General features: G+C 44.9%; 1 protein-coding gene across 1 annotated transcript; it reads right to left on the reverse strand.

Annotated features, from left to right (window-relative positions):
- Window positions 1-1,512: 1,512 nt before the first annotated feature.
- On the reverse strand, window positions 1,513-13,117 carry LOC132528056 (zinc finger protein with KRAB and SCAN domains 7-like). The gene is made up of 2 exons (XM_060164079.1): window positions 13,093-13,117; window positions 1,513-3,341 (listed from the first exon to the last, which is right to left on the reverse strand). The coding sequence occupies exon 2, from the start codon at window positions 3,328-3,330 to the stop codon at window positions 1,891-1,893; it is 1,440 nt and encodes a 479-aa protein (XP_060020062.1). The 5' UTR covers window positions 3,331-3,341; window positions 13,093-13,117; the 3' UTR covers window positions 1,513-1,890.
- Between the last annotated feature and the right edge of the window lie 4,383 nt (window positions 13,118-17,500).

Raw genomic sequence — 17,500 nt, forward strand, 5'->3', positions numbered from 1 at the left:
ATGGCTATCGGGCCCAGCCAGGCTCCGGACGCGCAGGCTCAGCGGCCATGGCTCACGGGCCCAGCCGCTCTACGGCATGTGGGATCTTCCCGGACCGGGGCACGAACCTGTGTCCCCTGCATTGGCAGGCGGACTCTCAACCACTGCGCCACCGGGGAAGCCCCTAATTCTTAATTTTCTTGAGCCTCAACTCTCTTCCCCTTCTTCTCCACTGTCTTGGAGACATAAATCACAGCTCACAAAAATCTCTCTCCTCTAGGTTATGTGCCTGACATTGCCCCTCTAACCTCCTCCTCCTCTGCCACACTGCTGATCCTGTCATATTGCTAAGAGGAAGAGGGTAGCTACCAGGGGCAAAGATCCCCTAGCATTGAGGCCCTACTACAAGGATGGAAAGAAAAACTTGTGTCTGATACATGACTGTAGAAGAGGAAATCCCCTGAAGAGATTTTCTTATGCCTTTGAGGTATGAAAGTTGGCCCAGAAGATAATCACAATAATTAAGCGTACACCTCTCACCTAAAAATCAGATGACAGTTGCAGGCATCTAGAACCAGTTGGTAAGGAAATCAGAATGGTGTGACTCTATTATCTTGTCACAAACTTCATTACTGTTCATTTCAATCATCCAAGAATGCTAGGAACTGAAATTGCCATGGAAGTTGAGTCTTCTTTGCAGTAAACTTTGATGCTGTTCTTGTACTTAGACAGCAGGGTGGAGAAAGCTAGTACAGAACCGGAGTCCGTGTTCATGGCAAAGTACATTATCACTGGAACGTGACAGCTGCCTCCAATACCTAGATACATACATATACACACACACCTGCACACACTAAAACACAAATCCATTAACTCTCTGAGGCTGAGGTAACAGTAGTAAGACTCTAAAGGACACAAGGAGAAGATATGAATGAGGCCTTTGTATTTGATATCCTATGATACCCATCTTTAGAAATTTTAGGTCTGGTGGTGAAAGGGGAGTTCATGCCCACTTTAAGCATGGTTCAGTTGGAGAGGCGAGTTTTTAAAAGCTATTTAACAACTAGAATAAGCAAAGTATTATCTATATGCTAAAAGAAATAGATACTATACCCAACCTGAAAGCCTACATGAAGTTAGTATAAAAGGACACAAAGGGGCATTAGGTTGAGAATTAACAAGGCAATTATATAACAATTGCAAATTACAGCACAGGTTAATTCAAAACACTGAGGTCAATCAACAGGTTAGGAGGAAAAAATGAGCATTTTAAGAAGAAAGTCCTTCAGAGATGACCTAGATCTTAAAGGTTCAAGGGACACAGATTGGCCAACAGGAAGAAAAGCTTTTCTAGGTAGAGAACACAAGTGATGAGAGTCTAGATTAAAGTAATTTTTAAAGGGGCACATTCAAGAGGTAGAAAGTATGACTCAGAGTCTTGGAGAATGACTTTATATAAATGGTAAAATGGAGGAGGTGGAATAGAATAAGGAAATATCTCTTTCCTTAAGAATATAATTGTGGGACAAATAATTAAGAAACAAGATAGATTTTAATTTTTTTTAAAAGTGAAAGACGGGAATTCCCTGGTGGTCCACTGGTTAGGACTCCTTGCTTTCACTGCTGAGGGCGTGGGTTTGATCCCTGGTCAGGAAAGCTCCCCCACAAGCCGCATGGCATGGCCAAAAAAAAAAAGGTGAAGAAAAAGGAAACCTACAAGCACATGAAATGTGTAGTCCTTAGTGGGGAAGGATGGTACTGTTACTCCCACTCTCCCACCTTCCTGACCACCAGAAAGCATTTAGGGAATGATCCACTTTGATTAGTGGTTCCAAGAGGAGACCAGGGTGAGCATACTTCTTCTATAGAAACCTTAACTCAGAGTTCCTTGCTGTCTTAGAGAATCACATCTTAAAAAACAAACCGAGCCAGACCTGACTGCTTTTCTCCAGTGTGAGTTCGCTGGTGGTGACTGAAAGTAGAACGCTGACTGAAGGCTTTCCCACATTCAATACATTCATAGGGTTTCTCTCCAGTGTGAACTCTTTGGTGCACAGTGAGTTGTGAGCTGTCACGAAAAGATTTCTCACAATCTTTGCATTTATATGGTTTCTCCCCAGTATGGGTTCTCTGATGTACCATAAGGCTAGAATTATGACTGAAGACCTTCCCACATTCATTACATTCATAAGGTTTCTCACCAGTGTGAATTCTCTGATGAATAATGAGGTATGAGTTTTGATTGAAGGATTTTCCACACTCATTGCATTTATAGGGCTTTTCACCCGTGTGAAGTCTCTGATGTCGAATGAGACATTTACTCAGACTGAATGCCTTACCACACTCATTACATTCAAAGGGTTTTTCTCCAGTATGAATTCGCTCATGGTCAGCAAGTTGAGAGATCTGATTAAAGGCTTTCCTACACTCACTGCATTTGAATGGTTTTTCCCCAGTGTGGAGGCTCTGATGTCGAATAAGACATTTACTTCGACTGAAGGCCTTGCCACATTCATTACATTCATAAGGCTTCTCCCCAGTGTGGATTCTCTGATGGTCAATAAGATTTCTGTTAGAACAGAAAGCTTTCCCACACTCATTACACTTGTAAGGTTTCTCACCAGTGTGAAGTACCTGATGGCGGACAAGGCTTTTACTCCGACTAAAGACTGCTCCACATTCATTGCATCCATATGGTTTCTCCCCAGTATGGGTTCTCTGATGGTCAAAGAGTTTGGAACTCTCATTGAAAGCTTTTCCACATTCAATACATTTATACGGTTTCTCCCCAGTATGGAGTCTCTGGTGTTGAATGAGATGGGAGCTGTGGCGATAGGTCTTACCACAGTCACTGCATTCATAGGGCTTTTCCCCTGTGTGGATTCTGAGATGGACTATAAGCTGAGAAGTCTGCCTGAAGGTCTTGCCACACTCATTGCACTCATAAGGTTTCTCCCCAGTGTGGATTCTCTGATGCCCAATGAGGTGAGAACTCCAATTAAAAGCTTTGCCACATTCATCACATCGATAGAATTTCTGCCCCTTCAGAACTCCTTGATGTTCTGCAGGACTGGAGGACAGGTCTGGATGTCCCCCAAGTTCCTTATATTCATCACACCCATCTTTTGTGGATTTATTTTTATCTTCCTGTGTTATTTCCAAGAAATCCCTTTCCAGTCTGGTCCCTTCTTCACCTGAGGGTTGAACTTCTAGCTTCTCTAAAGCCTCTTCACAGGCATCTCCAGCTTCTGGTTCTCCTGGAATCATTCCACAGAGTACTACTGAGGTCCTATCAGATGACTTCAAAACTTTAGAAAGTTCCTGCTTTGGAGGCAACTCTGAACTCTCCATCCTGTTCTCACCTGCTGCCAAAAGAAAGAAGAAAACAACTTTCACTCATTTCTTGTCCTACTGAAGAAAGAGAATCATCAGGAGTCTATGTACTTGAAAAAACTTCACATTACACGTAAGGAATGAGGAGACACATTAAGAACAGGAGAGGGCTTCCCTGGTGGCCGATGCAGGGGATGAGGGTTCATGCCCCGGTCTGGGAAGATCCCACATGCCGCAGAGCGGCTGGGCCCGTGAGCCATGGCCACTAAGCCTGCGTGTCCGGAGCCTGTGCTCCGCAACGGGAGAGGCCACAACAGTGAGAGGCCCGTGTACCGCAAAAATAAATAAATAACAGGAGAGAAAATGGGAAATGGCTCAAATTTTTCTTCATGGACAGAAAAACAAAGACGGGAAGCTGGTCAGTGGAGGAGGGCGGAAGAACAGCCCTCAGGACAGAGGGATGCTGAGCCAGCACAGCCAGGTGAACAGGCCAGTTGAAAGGCAAGAGACCAGACTGTAAAGCATGGTGTGATCTTCCAGAAGTCACTTAGATGTGATGTCTCCTTAGTAAAATGAGGAACCCTAAGGTCCTTTCCAACCATGACATTGTATGGTTCCACAGTTCTCAGCAAAGATGTTGGGGAGAGAGAGTGGTGGCAAATACCTCAAAACAAATATGAGAAACAATGTGGGCAAACCTGAGAGTAGAAAGCAAATTTATATTATGAGGATGTGATTAGGAAAAAGTGTACATAAAGAAGTGATTCTGGTATAACAGGACAGTGACAAGATTTGGAGAAGCCATGGGTAGAGAAATACTGGGGAAAAGTATTGAAGGGGAAAGCAAAGCTGTAAAATTGGGTACCCCCTAGTCCCTGGAGCACTGGACTGGTAGGTGTCAGTAGGCACTCCTATAAAAATTAATTTTTATAATTTGAAACGTAAATCAAAATACATGTTTTGTATCTTGATAATCTGGAATCATAATGAGACTGAGCAGCTGAGTATCTGCTTTTGAATTCTAGAATTTTTGAATACAAAAGTTGGGAGAAGGCAGAGCAATCACGGTCATACCTAAACACAGAAATATTGGTTCCTTTCAATCACATCTTAACCAAGGCCGCAAGCCATCATACCACCTTAGCATACGGAAAGTTAAAGATATTTGGTTCATTGATTCTAAGCTCACCCTCTCCAGAGTAGGCTACTGCCCTAGACTGGTCAACCCCAGAACCTGCCCTGACAACAGCCCCTTCCAGGAAGCAGCCCTGCCCCTGTCTTTCTGAAGGGGAAGCTGAGGCAACCATGCTTTGTGCCAAGCAACACAGCTCATCCCATGATGGACAACAGGTGATTGGAACACGGCCAAGCACTAGACCCCAGTGTAGCTTATCTGTAGATTAGTCATCAGCCTCTGCGTGGCCTGGGCCAAAGTACTGCTCAAACAAAGATGATATTTAATGGCTGAACCACCCTTGGAGTCCCTTTTTACATAAATTCTAAACGGAAGGATGGAAAAACTAAGGAAATTACAAGAGCTCAAGCTGAAATGATGCATGGAGAGAAGGCAACCATCAGGAGCCACAGCAAGCAGAATATAGAAGGAAACAGAAAGTCTAATTAAGAAGGAGCTTGGAAGGGGAAAAAAGATTCAGAGTAAATAAAGAGAATGGGTATCAGTGGGAAGAGCAAACGGATACGCAGGGCACAGCTGTCTTACGACACTGGTGTAAAAATCCTTTCACTTCCACTGCTGAGGTTCCCAGGTTCCCAGGTCCCCACAAGGCTTCGTTTCCCGAAGTCTGGTCTAGCTGGTCAGTCTGTTCAGGGCTTCTATTCCTTTAGTCTTACTGTAAGTAACTTAGCTCATCACTTACAATAACTGAATGGCACTCTACTCCTTCCAACTACAAACTCTAATAAACTGGCCCAGCTCAGTTAATAATAAGGAGAATGTTAATAACTATTAAAGTGGGTGATGATGGAGAGGGGTTCATTATACTATTCTCTCTCTTTGTCTTTTCATATTTTCATAATAAAAAGTTAAAAAAGAAAATGAATATACCAAAGAAAGTGTAAAGAAGACAGACTCTAAGTACCGGGGAACAGAGTCATTACCCAGTGAGGCCAGGCTGCAGCAATTTTCCAGCATGATGTTCCAGTACAGGGCTCTCTGGCTGAGTGCCAGACCTTTCCACTTTTGCTGAGTATAGTCCACAGACAGGAACTCGAACACTGCAGCCTCCTGGAATGACACGTTTCTACTGCTCAGGGACATTCCCAGTCTGAGGGGCAGAGTCATTAGGGGCACTGAGAGCACAGGGTCGGGGCCCTGGTGGCAAAAGGGGTGGGGGGAGGGTGGGAAGCTGAAAGGACACATTAATAAAAGGAGAAGTCCAGGGCAAGATACAGTCAATGAACTCAGTGGACGGAAGCAGCTCCAGGGGAAGCAGTTAGGCGGGGAAGCCACAGGAGCAGACTCAGAATGGGCCAGAGGCCCGGAGATGAGCTCTAGCTATTCCTGGACCACAGACTTGGAACTCAGGAAGCTCACCTGGGGCCTGACCATCCGGAGCACAGTTGCCGCTGCTTGGTCTCCTATGCTCCCCACTTGAGGAAGGGCAGGCACCGGGGAAGCATGCTGAGCTGAGGGAGGAAAGAAAGCTCTGCGTGGGACCAGCCCTGCTCTTGGCTCCAATGAGGTCTGTATCCCAGCAAGTGGATTCAGGAGAACCCAGGTGGCTCCACGCACACGGACCCTCATCCCTGTTCCATAAAGGCATTATCCTTTGTGAGCTGTGAACTTTTCCTGGAGGCAAGAAGGTCCCTGTTCAAACCGAACTGGTGGTTCCTTCCAGCCCTCTCTCTCCCACTCTCGGAAGGAAGCTACACTTCTGACCACCTTCTGTCTCCCGTGGCTTCCCCAGCAGCAGCCTGCCTGGCCTCCCCCCCACCTCTCTGCCCCTCATTCCCTGGCTTCTCTTCCTTCACCTGCCCTCTCATCACGGACACGGCAGGCGTTCAGGTCTCAGAGGTTCTCCTTTCCGTCTCTCAGAAATCTCATTCTCTAATGCTGCTCTCACAGTTCCTTGTTCTCTCCTCCACATCTAACACAAGCTGTAATTGCCTACTGAACATTTCACCTGGTGTTCCACAGTAGCATAAACTCAGTGTCAAAAACGCATCTTCTTACTATCTTCATTTCCTATCTTCCCACGTTTTGTTAATGATTCCAGACATCAGTCAAAACCTTTAATTTACACTCTTTTATCTAAACCCACATCTAACAGATATTCCCCAAATTGATATTCAGATTCAACACAATCCCTTTCAGAAACCCAGTTGGTTCCTTTGCAGAAATTGACAAGCTGATAATAAAATTCACTGAAAATTCAAGAGTTCCAGTACAAGGCAAAAGAAACTTGAAGAATAAAAATAAGATGAGGGAATTCCCTGGCGGTCCAGTGGTTAGGACTTGGCACTTTCACTGCCATGGCCTGGGTTCAATCCCTGGTCAGGGAAATAAGATCCCACAAGCTGCACGGCACAGCCAAAAAAAAAAAAGTTGAAAGATTCACACTTCACAATTTCAAAACATTTGACAAAGCAGCACTCATCAAGACAGTGTGATACTGGCATAAGGATAGACATATATCAGTGAAATAGATTAAGAGTCCAGAAGTAAACCGATACATCTAAGGTCAACATATTTTTGACGGAAGTTCCAAGACCACTTAAAGGCAAAAGAGACTTTTCAACAAATGGTGCTGGGACAACTGGATATACTCATACAAAAGAATGAAGTTAGACCCGTACCTCAGACTATATATGAAACTTATATGGACAGCAGGCCTTGGCACCTGTTGCAAACTGGCCCCATGGCTCTGTGTACCAAATCACAGATGATGGCTAGCTTTCCCTGAGGGCATGGAACCCTCTGTCTCCCACCATGGTTAAGCAAATTTTTAAAAAAATCACTACCTTCATCCACGATTAAAACAGAGGCCATCATCTCCAATACCTAGGCAATGTCTCCTGGACTCAGTGAGCACTGCTAGGACTGACAAAATAGAGACAACCGTAAACTGAGATGGGAAGAAGGCTCACACCAGAAAGCCTGTCATCACTCGGATAAAAGAAACTGCAGTGCTGCTACAAGGGGATGGAGAATCAATTGAAGAACTACTTTGGAAGCTGCTCAAGTTCTGGCAGAGAAATGAAACTTTGCTGTGAAAGAAGGGGGTGGGGTAAGGAAAATAAATACACAGAGAAAACAAAAGCAAAGAAAAACTGAGAGGTGATAAGGTACATAACTGAAGGCCTATAAAAAGAGATTTGAAGACACAACAAGGGGAGGCTGAAGAGGAAAGGTGCCTCCGGAGCGGCAGGGGCAGGCTCCAGCCTTGCTGAGCCGCAGCAGCACCAACGGGAGCTGCTCAGGAGGGAGCTGAGAGTCAGAGAAAGAGGCGAGAGACTTTCCCAGCCAAACTTGCAGAAAGACTGGGGAAGAGAAAGACACTCAGGTGCAGAGAAATCCGGGAGTGAGACGCAACACAATGAACTGGAGACCAGAGAGAAATATTTTGAAGAAACGCACCCAGCGGGAAATGTAAATGGCACTGACCTATCTCAGGAAATTGAGACCCACAGGGAAATCAGCACCAAACATAAGCCTCCAAGCTGACCTGTTCTGAAGCAGCTGCTGCAGAAATGTCCGAAGAGGTCAGTGAAGTATTTGTAAAGAGGTGATGAGAAGACGGACCAACAGAAAAATGAGGGCAACTGTCTGTGAATATGGCAAAAGATTCCAGCCCTCTGAGCCCAGCCCCTGCAACCATGAACATGGATAAAAGTTAGTGACTTTCTGGGACTTCCCCGGTGGTCCAGTGTTAAAGAATCCGCCTTCCAATGCAGGGGACGATGGTTCAATCCCTGGTCAAGGAACTAAGATCTCACATGCCGCGGGGCAACTAAGCCCACACGCCACAACTAGAGAGCCCACGCGCCATGCAGCCCGAGCGCCACAACCAGAGAGAAGCCCGTGCACCACAATTCCTACATGCTGAGACAAAGATCCCACATGTCGCAACTAAGACCCGACACAGCCAAAAAAAATTTTAAAAAAAAAGAAAACCATTCCTTTAAAAGAAAAAAAATAGTTAATGACCTCCTGGGCCTTTCGAAGTCTGAATGAAAGCCCCACAGCATAGTAAAGAGATGGGGCCAATGAGCTGAAACTGCCCAATTAAATTTAGGTATCCTAATGTCTCAGGGTTCCTTCCAGGTCTCAACTAGCTTCTGAGGACAGAAGAAAAGCTTCATTCATCAACTTGTTAAGATTATACCACAAATGGGAGCCCCCAGGCCTGGGGAGCAACCTGAGATGGAGCAGGCCTCTTCTCCCCCAGAGCTTCATCCCTCCACCCAGTTTCATTCCCAAATGAAAATGGCTTTCAAAAGAACAGGGGAAGGGCTTCCCTGGTGGCTCAGTGGTTGAGAGTCCACCTGCCGATGCAGGGGACACAGGTTCGTGCCTCGGTCCGGGAGGATCCCACATGCCACGGACCGGCTGGGCCCGTGAGCCATGGCCACTGGGTCTGCGCATCCGGAGCCTGTGCTGCACAACGGGAGAGGCCACAACAGTGAGAGGCCCGCATAAAGAACAGGGGAAATCCCAAGCAATCGTGTGGGCATTTTTCAGGGACATTTTCTTCTTTCTGTCATTTTGCTTTATCATCTTATATGCAATGTAATTTTGATTTCCTTTTAAAATCCTCATTAAGTAGTCTCTTGTTCTCATGTTTTTCCTGCCCAGTGAGAGTGTACATAAGGTTTACTTTATACACTGATAGTAAGCCAATAAGTTTCTAAGGCAATTGCCCCAAAGGAAGATTGCTTCTACGAAATAATGCCATTTGCAGCAACATGGATGCAACTAGAGATTATCATACTAAGTCAAGTAAGTCAGAAAGAGAAATGAATATCATATGATATCACTTATAGGTGGAATCTAATATATGGCACAAATGAACCTATCTACAAACAGAAACAGACTCAGAGACATAGAGAACAGGCTTGTGGTTGCCAAGGGGGAGGGGGCTGGGGGAGGGAAGGACTGGGAGTTTGGGATTAGCAGATGTAAACGATTATATATAGGATGGATAAACAACAAGGTCCCACTGTAGAGCAGAGGGAAATATATTCAATATCCTGTGATGAACCATAATGGAAAAGAATATTTTAAAAGAGAAGTCTATATGTGTTTAACTGAGTCACTCTGCTGTACAGCAGAGATTGCTGCAACACTGTAAATCAATTATACTTCAATTAAAAAAATTTTTTTAAAGAAAGATTGCTTCTAGTACACATTTAAAATGTTAAAATAATATTTATACCAATTTGCCAATTAAAAAATGAGCTCAACCTAGTGCCCAAAATTTGGTTTCTAAGTACCACTCTACAATGAATGAAACCAGGAATCCTTGCAGAAATGGTTGATTCCAGGGCTGGGGGAGGTAAAAATACAAGATGAGTAACTTGTGGTGCCTGAAAATCAGAGAAAGACACACAACAGGATGGAAGCATGTAAGGGGAAACAGAAGACAACTTGAAAGAGCTCCCAATGGCCAAAATCAGAATAACTTAAGCCACAAAATAAATAACAATACATGCAATAAACCCCCAAAATAAACACTGAACATCACACACTGATGTAACTGATATAATTAAGTAAATAAATGAAAGGGAGAAAAGGCACAACTATTCCTCACAAAGAATTCCAGTTAATAAATGTAGAAGAAAAAAATAGAAATGAAAGGCACCTAGAAGAACATCACAATAATAACTGCTACAGACAAGACCCACCAAGAAATGCTAATTAGTGGCTGAAAGTTGAGGAGAAAGGATATTTCTATGCAAAGTCTCAAAATGTCTTCCTCAAAATAATTACTAATTACAAAGGAAAGACAGCAACTTTACAGTGATGAAACTTGGCAGAAATACTGGATCAAAAGTAGTATCACTAGTAAGAAGACATATCGACATCATCCTCAATCTAAGCAGGGGAACATCTGACAACCAAATCGAGAGGGTCATTCTAAAATTACAAATATAAAATACTTCAAAAGTGTCAAGATCGTGAAAAACAAGTAAAACTGAGGAACTGTCACAGACTGAAGGAGAACAAGAAGACATGACAATTAAATGGAATGAGGGATTCTAGATTGGATCCTGGAACAGGAAAAGAACATTAGTGAGACAGTGATGAACCCTAAATAAATCAGCAGTTTAATTAACAGTATTGGACCCCTGTAAATTTCTTAAGTTTGATGACTATACTATGGTTATGCAAGATACTACCTTTAGGTAAAACAGGTAAAGATATAAGGGAAATCTGTAAAGTTCGGACACCCTCTGTGAGTCTACAATTAGTCAAAATAAAAAGTTGGTTTTTTTTTTTGCCACACCATGCAACATGCGGGATCTTAGTTCCCTGTCCAGGGATTGAACCCATGCCCCCCGCATTGGAGCACTGAGTCTTAATCACTGGACCACCAGGGAAGTCCCAAAATAAAAAGGTTTTTAAACTGAAGAAGTCTGAGTTGTTACTGTGTTTATTTCTATCTAGAAATATTAATGTCTAGATATTATGGATTAACTTGGCAATAAGGGCACTGAATACTGTCAATGCTTATCATCTCCAATTTGTATTCTTTTTCATTAATTTAACAAATATTTACTGAGCACCTACTATGTCCTAGGCACTAAGGTCTCTGCAGTGAATAAAGCAGACAAAAAGCACGGCCTTGAGTAGCTTATGAGAAGACAGACAATGAAATAAAGACAGCAACAGGTCTTATGTAGTATAATAAAACAAGGAAGGAGGATAAGAGGCCTAAAATCAGGGACGGAAAAGTATAAGCTCAAAAATTCAGTCTAGAGCACATGACGACTCACCTAAGGGACCTCTTTCAGACAGTTTCTGATATTAAAAATATTGAAGATTGCAAAGTAAAATGACTTATATTTTACTACATTTTCTGTATTTTTTCTCTGGAGAATGACAGCATAGAATGCTCATGCACTAATACTTCCTGGATACCAGAGCCACAGAAAACTTAACCTTGGCATAGCTACTATTTTTCATGTTTTTGTCAGTTTCCCTTCCTTATAAGTACATATAGAGGTTTATCTTCAAAACAATCCCATCTTTTTGGCTCATTTTTAAACCAAAATTTGTCTGCCTTTCTTCAGCATTGAGAACAACATGCAAGAGCAGCCTCATCTGTCAGTCCCTGAAAATGCACACATATATACATGAGTATAACAAATGGAAACTCCCTGAAATCCCTAAGAAAATTACTTCCTTGCAAAATAAGCGACCTAACATTAAGGCGTTTTCAGTTTGGAAGTGAGACAGGCTGGGACCTGGGACCCTTCGCTGCACTGCCTGCACCTGGACAAACGTCTCCACCAACAAAACACAAAGAAACTATAAGGGACTAAAGCTGGGGCAAATTATGAACAACAAGATACAAAAAGATAAAAAACCCAACTGCCACTTCTAAGGAGCTGGGAGCAAAAGCAGAGTATAGCCCATGTACCCTACACACAGCACCACCAAGGGTGGTAGACCACCGAAGCCATCCCTCATTTGGGACCCCCAGACCTACCCCTACCCTCACCCCAAGTAAGAACCCCCCCCCTTCAGGGAGCAAGCAAGGGAACCTGTTACTTGTTTTCTCTCCCTCCTGCTGCCTTGCCTGAATTTCTTGTCTGGCCTTCTCAATTTCTATTGATTAAGGAGGCCAAGAACCCTGGTTGGTGACAGACCCGCAAACAGTTTGAAAGAGGATGGTGTTCTTTTCCTTGCCACCACTCTTAACTTAGGAAGGAGACCATTTTCTTATTTCTTAAGCCTATATGTCAGACGACAGTAGAGTGGTTTTAGGTTAGTGCTGTTACTTGTGTTTAAAAACTGCATTTTAGAGACACTACTCTTTTATTTTGAAAACAGAAACAATCACCCTAATAAAGAATTTGCTATTTTTCTGCACAAACGTCACTTGCTCAGCATTTACAGATTCATGTAGTGTGTATTATACGAAATAAACTGTAAACAAAATGTTTTATTTTAATTATACTTGCAAATATATATCTCAGTGGTGTCATAATGCTGGCATCAATTTTAACCAATAAAGGAACAAATGCATTCCGTAAGTTGAAGATATAATTTTCAAGAAGCAACAGTATGAATGTACTTACTGCTACTGAATAATACACTTTAAATGGTTAACATGGCAAATTTTTATGTATCATATGGTAAATGTTATACATATATTATCACAATACTGTTTTATTACAATACTAGAAAATTTTTAAGCAATAGTAGGATCCTGTTTCGTAGTTTAAAATTTACATATACGTATAAGAGTTTGCATAATCATGCACAAATTTTAAAAGGTCAGGAAGCCTCCAGACAAAAACATTAACGGACTGCAGTTACTTTTACTTTTCTTACGCTCACCCGCGTCATCTAATTACCTGTAATGAATACGCTTTGTTTGCATAATTGGGAGAAGTGATAAAACACAGAAACCATTACTCCAAATTCGCGCCCGGGGCAGCGAAACGCAGGCAGATACGCCCTCACCGGGGCGGGGCGGGCTCCCAGGCAAGATCCCCGCCCGGGCGCAGCCTCCAGGCCAAGCCTCACCCGCCGCCCCCCGGGAACCCCGCGCCCGCACAGCAGCCCCAGACGCCCCCTGTTGCCCCGCTCACCGACGCCCGCAGTTGCGAGATTCTCCGTCCCCGGACTGCACGACCCGCCCCACGCCTGCCCCCTTTCCGGGATCTCCGCTGGCCCGTATCGCGCACGCGCATGCCGCTCCGGGCCTCTAGGCCCCTCTAGGAAGCAGGGAGGGCCAACGTCTCGGCTTCTCCCGGGGCCTAGTGCCTTTCTGGGCGGCCGCTGAGCCCAGCCCGTAGGCTTGTCCCCCACACTCCCCACCTAATCTAACCCGCTGGACGCCTGCCTTTTGTTCGTGCCCCAGATCTCTATCAGTCTTGTCCCGTTTTCCTACACCCCTCCCCATGTGTGTGCAGGGCTTCCCTCGAGGGCTCCCTCCCCCCAGAGAAGAATGATATCAAAGCTGTTTCTTATCCCCAGCTGCTTGGGTGGACCCCAACTGGGTCTTTTCTTGCTAGGTGCTACTGGCTCAATAGAATGAGACCAGGTTCAGCAGAGCAGAAACTTTATTTGTTGATCAAGAAATGAGGAGGGGAGAGCTCCTGTTCTGAAGCCCCCTTCCCCTTGAGGGAGGGAAGCCCGCAACTTTTAAGGGGTAAGAGGTGGGTGTGCCATCAGAATTTGGGGGAAGAGGTGGAGATTTCCAGAAACAGCAGGAGCAAGAGCATTCCTCTGGGCTCCCTTGCACTCAGCACTAGTTGTGCCTAGCAAAGTGCAAGTCTCCAATTTGGGCAGCGATCCTAGCATGGTAATGAAGCAAAGGCAACTTTCACACACTTCCATCTCGTCGGCACAGGTGCTGCCCTCGTGGTCAGGCTAGAACCGGTTCAGGAGAGTTGACTTTTGCCATCTTGGGCCTTTCTTGCTCGGGCAGGTTCTTCGGTTTTGCTTATGTGGCCTTCTGCCTTCCTTTCTATTAAGCAAGCACGGCTGTGGCATAGATTAGCAGATTGTGGCGTGGGAACAAAAAGAGGAAGTAGGTTAGCCTCTGTGCCGGTGTGGGTCTCTTTCCGGTGACAAAGCCAGGAGTCAAAATAGTGACCATGCTGGCCAGAAGGAGCTGTTAAGGGGACCACTTATTACTCCCTGGGTCCCCTTTCAACAAGGGGAACCAGATGCTCAGGGAGGCTCTGTTCCAGGACAGTCTCTTCCCCCATCACCACCACAACCAGGGGTACTTGCTTATTCCCAGCCCACAGGCATACAAAACTCTACCTTCCCACAGCTTCCAGCTCTTTTATCTTATGGGTGATTTCTAACAAGGCTCACCTAGTGGGTGAACAATGGTACTATTTGCCAATATGTGGAATCCTGGAGGAGTAGGTTTGGGGATAGAGAGGCTGCTTGAGGAAGGGCTGAAGTCACATCAGGAGACTGCCCAGTTCCTGTAGGAGCAAATGTCTTCTGTCGATAGCGACAGAGAACCTGGAGGGTGTGGAGCCAATGCCGTAAAGACCACCTGCTGCCATTGGAGGACACGTGCAAGCTGCTGTGTCAAGGGGCCAGGTAGCTGTCCTGGTTGCCCTGTGGTACATGCATCCTAGTGCCAGGCCTCAGCATGTTGCCAACTGATGTTTCAGTAGGAGGGATGCTCATCTGTGCGCTGAGGCTCTGTTCCAGTCATCTGAACCACCCCAGGTTCTTTGTCAATGCCCCAGCCACCAAGGATGGAAAGAGAGAATGGATCCTGGCACCAGAGAGCTATTGATGCGATGGAAGAGAAACCAACGGCACAGCATAAATGAGGAGGGTTCAAGCGGCAACATATAAAACGTGTAATTGCGGACTTCCCTGGCGGTCCAGTGGTTAAGGCTCTGCACTTTCACTGCAGGGGACGCATGTTTGATCCCTGGTCGTGGAACTAAGATCCCATATGCCTCGTGGTGCGCCTCCCCACCACACACACACAAAAGTGTAATTGTTAAGAAAACACAACATGGGGTGGTACAAAACCCCAGGGCTAGCGATATTTGGAAACTATTACCACCCCTAGGAGCAGGCTACCTGACAGAAGCTGTGGCCTTCAGTTCAGCGACACGCCCAACCCCATGGTCCAGCACACAGTGAGCTGGGGTAATAAGTTTCTTGACTCTCCCTTTGATCTCCTGCCAGGACCTGCCACTGGCCCAACTGTGAACAAAGAGTATCTCTCATCACCCAATTATATAAGGGTTAAGTTGCAACCCACTGCACTCTGCACCCTGAGAGGAATTCAGGATGAAAAAAGGATAAGGCACTCTGTGCTTTGGATAAACAGGCCCCTAGATAGTTAAATGTATATCTCAGGAAGAATTTCAATGACCCCAGATTCTTGCATCTTCCCCTACATAGAAAAGCAATGAAATTATTAACTTGAGATATCTGTTCTTTGTGATTAGCAGTAGTCTTTTACTGTGATGTATGCTTGGCTACATGTATTTCCTAGCCAAAAGAAAAGGAAAAAACCGTATATGAACTGGTTCCCCCCCACCTCTTCAGAGAAGTTCATCAGAGCTACTGAGAGGCTGTCTCCTGGTCTCTAGTCCTCAGCAAGACCCTGAACAAAACGTAAACTCAAAACTCTTATGTTGTGTGTTTTTCTTTAAGTCAACATGACTCAACTGGAAGCTGGTGGAAGAAGGTCAGCTTCTCAGGTCTCAGGACAGCATTGAGAAGGACTGAGAGTGAATATGGGGGAGAACTGGAAAATATCCAACACACCTAAAAAGGAAAGTGGGAACTGCTCGTCTATACAGTTTTCCTTCTGAAATAATGTTCTTAGTAACTTGTCTCCAAGGAGTGGGTGAGTGGGTAAGGGATTGAACATCGCAACCACACACAGGAAAGAGTTTTGAGTTTTGTCTCGTCAACTGAAAGAAAAACACACAACATAAGAGCTGGTAGATTGGGTTTTACTGAGGACTATAGCCCAGAAGAGAGCTCTCTGTGAGAGAGCTGCTCCACAGAGATAGAGGAGAAGCCAGTACACATATGATTTTGTCTAGGGAATACATGCTGTCAAGCATACATCTCAGTGAAAGGTCACAAGGAACAGATATCTCAGTTAATTATTTTAGTGCTTTTTCTATGTTTGGGAAAATGCAAGAATCCAGACTCATTAAAATTTTTCCTGAGATACACATCTGTCTAAGGGACCTGTTTTTCCAAAGCACAGAGTGCCTCATCCTGGTTTTCATCCTGAATTCCTCCTCGGGTGCACTGTCGGTCAGCAGCTGCATTGGCAAATGACTTAATCCTTATAAAACTGGATGGTGAGCAACATTTTTTGTTTCACAGTCTGTTTGAGAGCACAGTGTTCCCACCACAGAGGAGCTCAAGCAGGTTCTGTGTTTGGGGTGTGCTTATGTCACGGGACAGCAGCTAACATGGACAGCACCCAGACTGGTGTGGTCAAACAGATCCAGCAGATCGGCCCCTCCAGCCTTTGCACCGCTGCAGAAGCAGTCTCTTTGCTCTGTTTGCTCTGCTCAGAGAGCAGCTGTTTTGAAGTCCTGCCCAGCTCCCTGAGGCTCAGCCCACCTCGGCCACTACCTGATTTCCCTGAGAGCCACAACACAGAGCCTGTAACAAGGAGATCTCTTCCATCCCCCAGTTGGGGGCCTATTCTTGAGCTCTGTTTCCTGAGTGCTTTACCTCCTTCCACATTGGGCCAGTTTGCTTGGCAGGAGCCCTGGGCAGAGCTTCTCCAACTTTAATGTGCATAGGAATGCAAATCACTTGAGGTTAAACAGGCTTAGCTGGTTAAACTGCAGATTCTAATTTGGGAGGCGAGGGAGGGGGCAAAGACTATGTCTGACAAACTCACAGGTGTGAGCGTGTTGTGTTCCTGTACCAGGCTTTGAGTAGCAAAGAATTGTGAATGTAAATCACTGGCTCTTAATTCTGCTGCACAGTATAATCCCCTGGGGAGCTCTTAAAGCGTTTATACTGCACATCAGCTAAGCGCAAAGCTTTGTGGGTGGGGCCCAAGCGTTCCTACTTCTTTAACTCCCCAGGTGATCCCAACATGTAGCCAAAGTTGACAACCCGGGAGTGCAGGATCCTTCCTTTTGCCCTGATTCCCTGCAGTGTGCAAAAGCCACAGGCTGAAGGGTTTTGTTCATTTGTGTGTTTTCAAATTTAAAATGCATCAGCTTTTTGCCTCTAAAAAGAAGGGGAAAAGCTTCCGCTTAATTTTTTCCCTCCTATTTGAAGTTTGGGAATGGGGGAGTGGGAATTTGGTCAGGACTGTGGCCAGAGAAAATAGATCAGAATGTAAGCCTGAGAATCAGCTGTGGCCAAGTGACAGAAAGTAAAATGTCCTGCTGGGATTTTCACCCTTTTTCTAGCCACAAATCTGGTCCCTGTCTTTGAAGACATAAGGCACTCAAGTACCTACTATGAAAAGAGCCAGTGGTCCAGTGTGGAAAATCGATAAGCCACTTCACTAATAACTTCACA

This window comes from Lagenorhynchus albirostris, chromosome 10 (genome assembly GCF_949774975.1).
Source record: "Lagenorhynchus albirostris chromosome 10, mLagAlb1.1, whole genome shotgun sequence".
Classification (NCBI taxonomy): Eukaryota; Metazoa; Chordata; class Mammalia; order Artiodactyla; family Delphinidae; genus Lagenorhynchus; species Lagenorhynchus albirostris.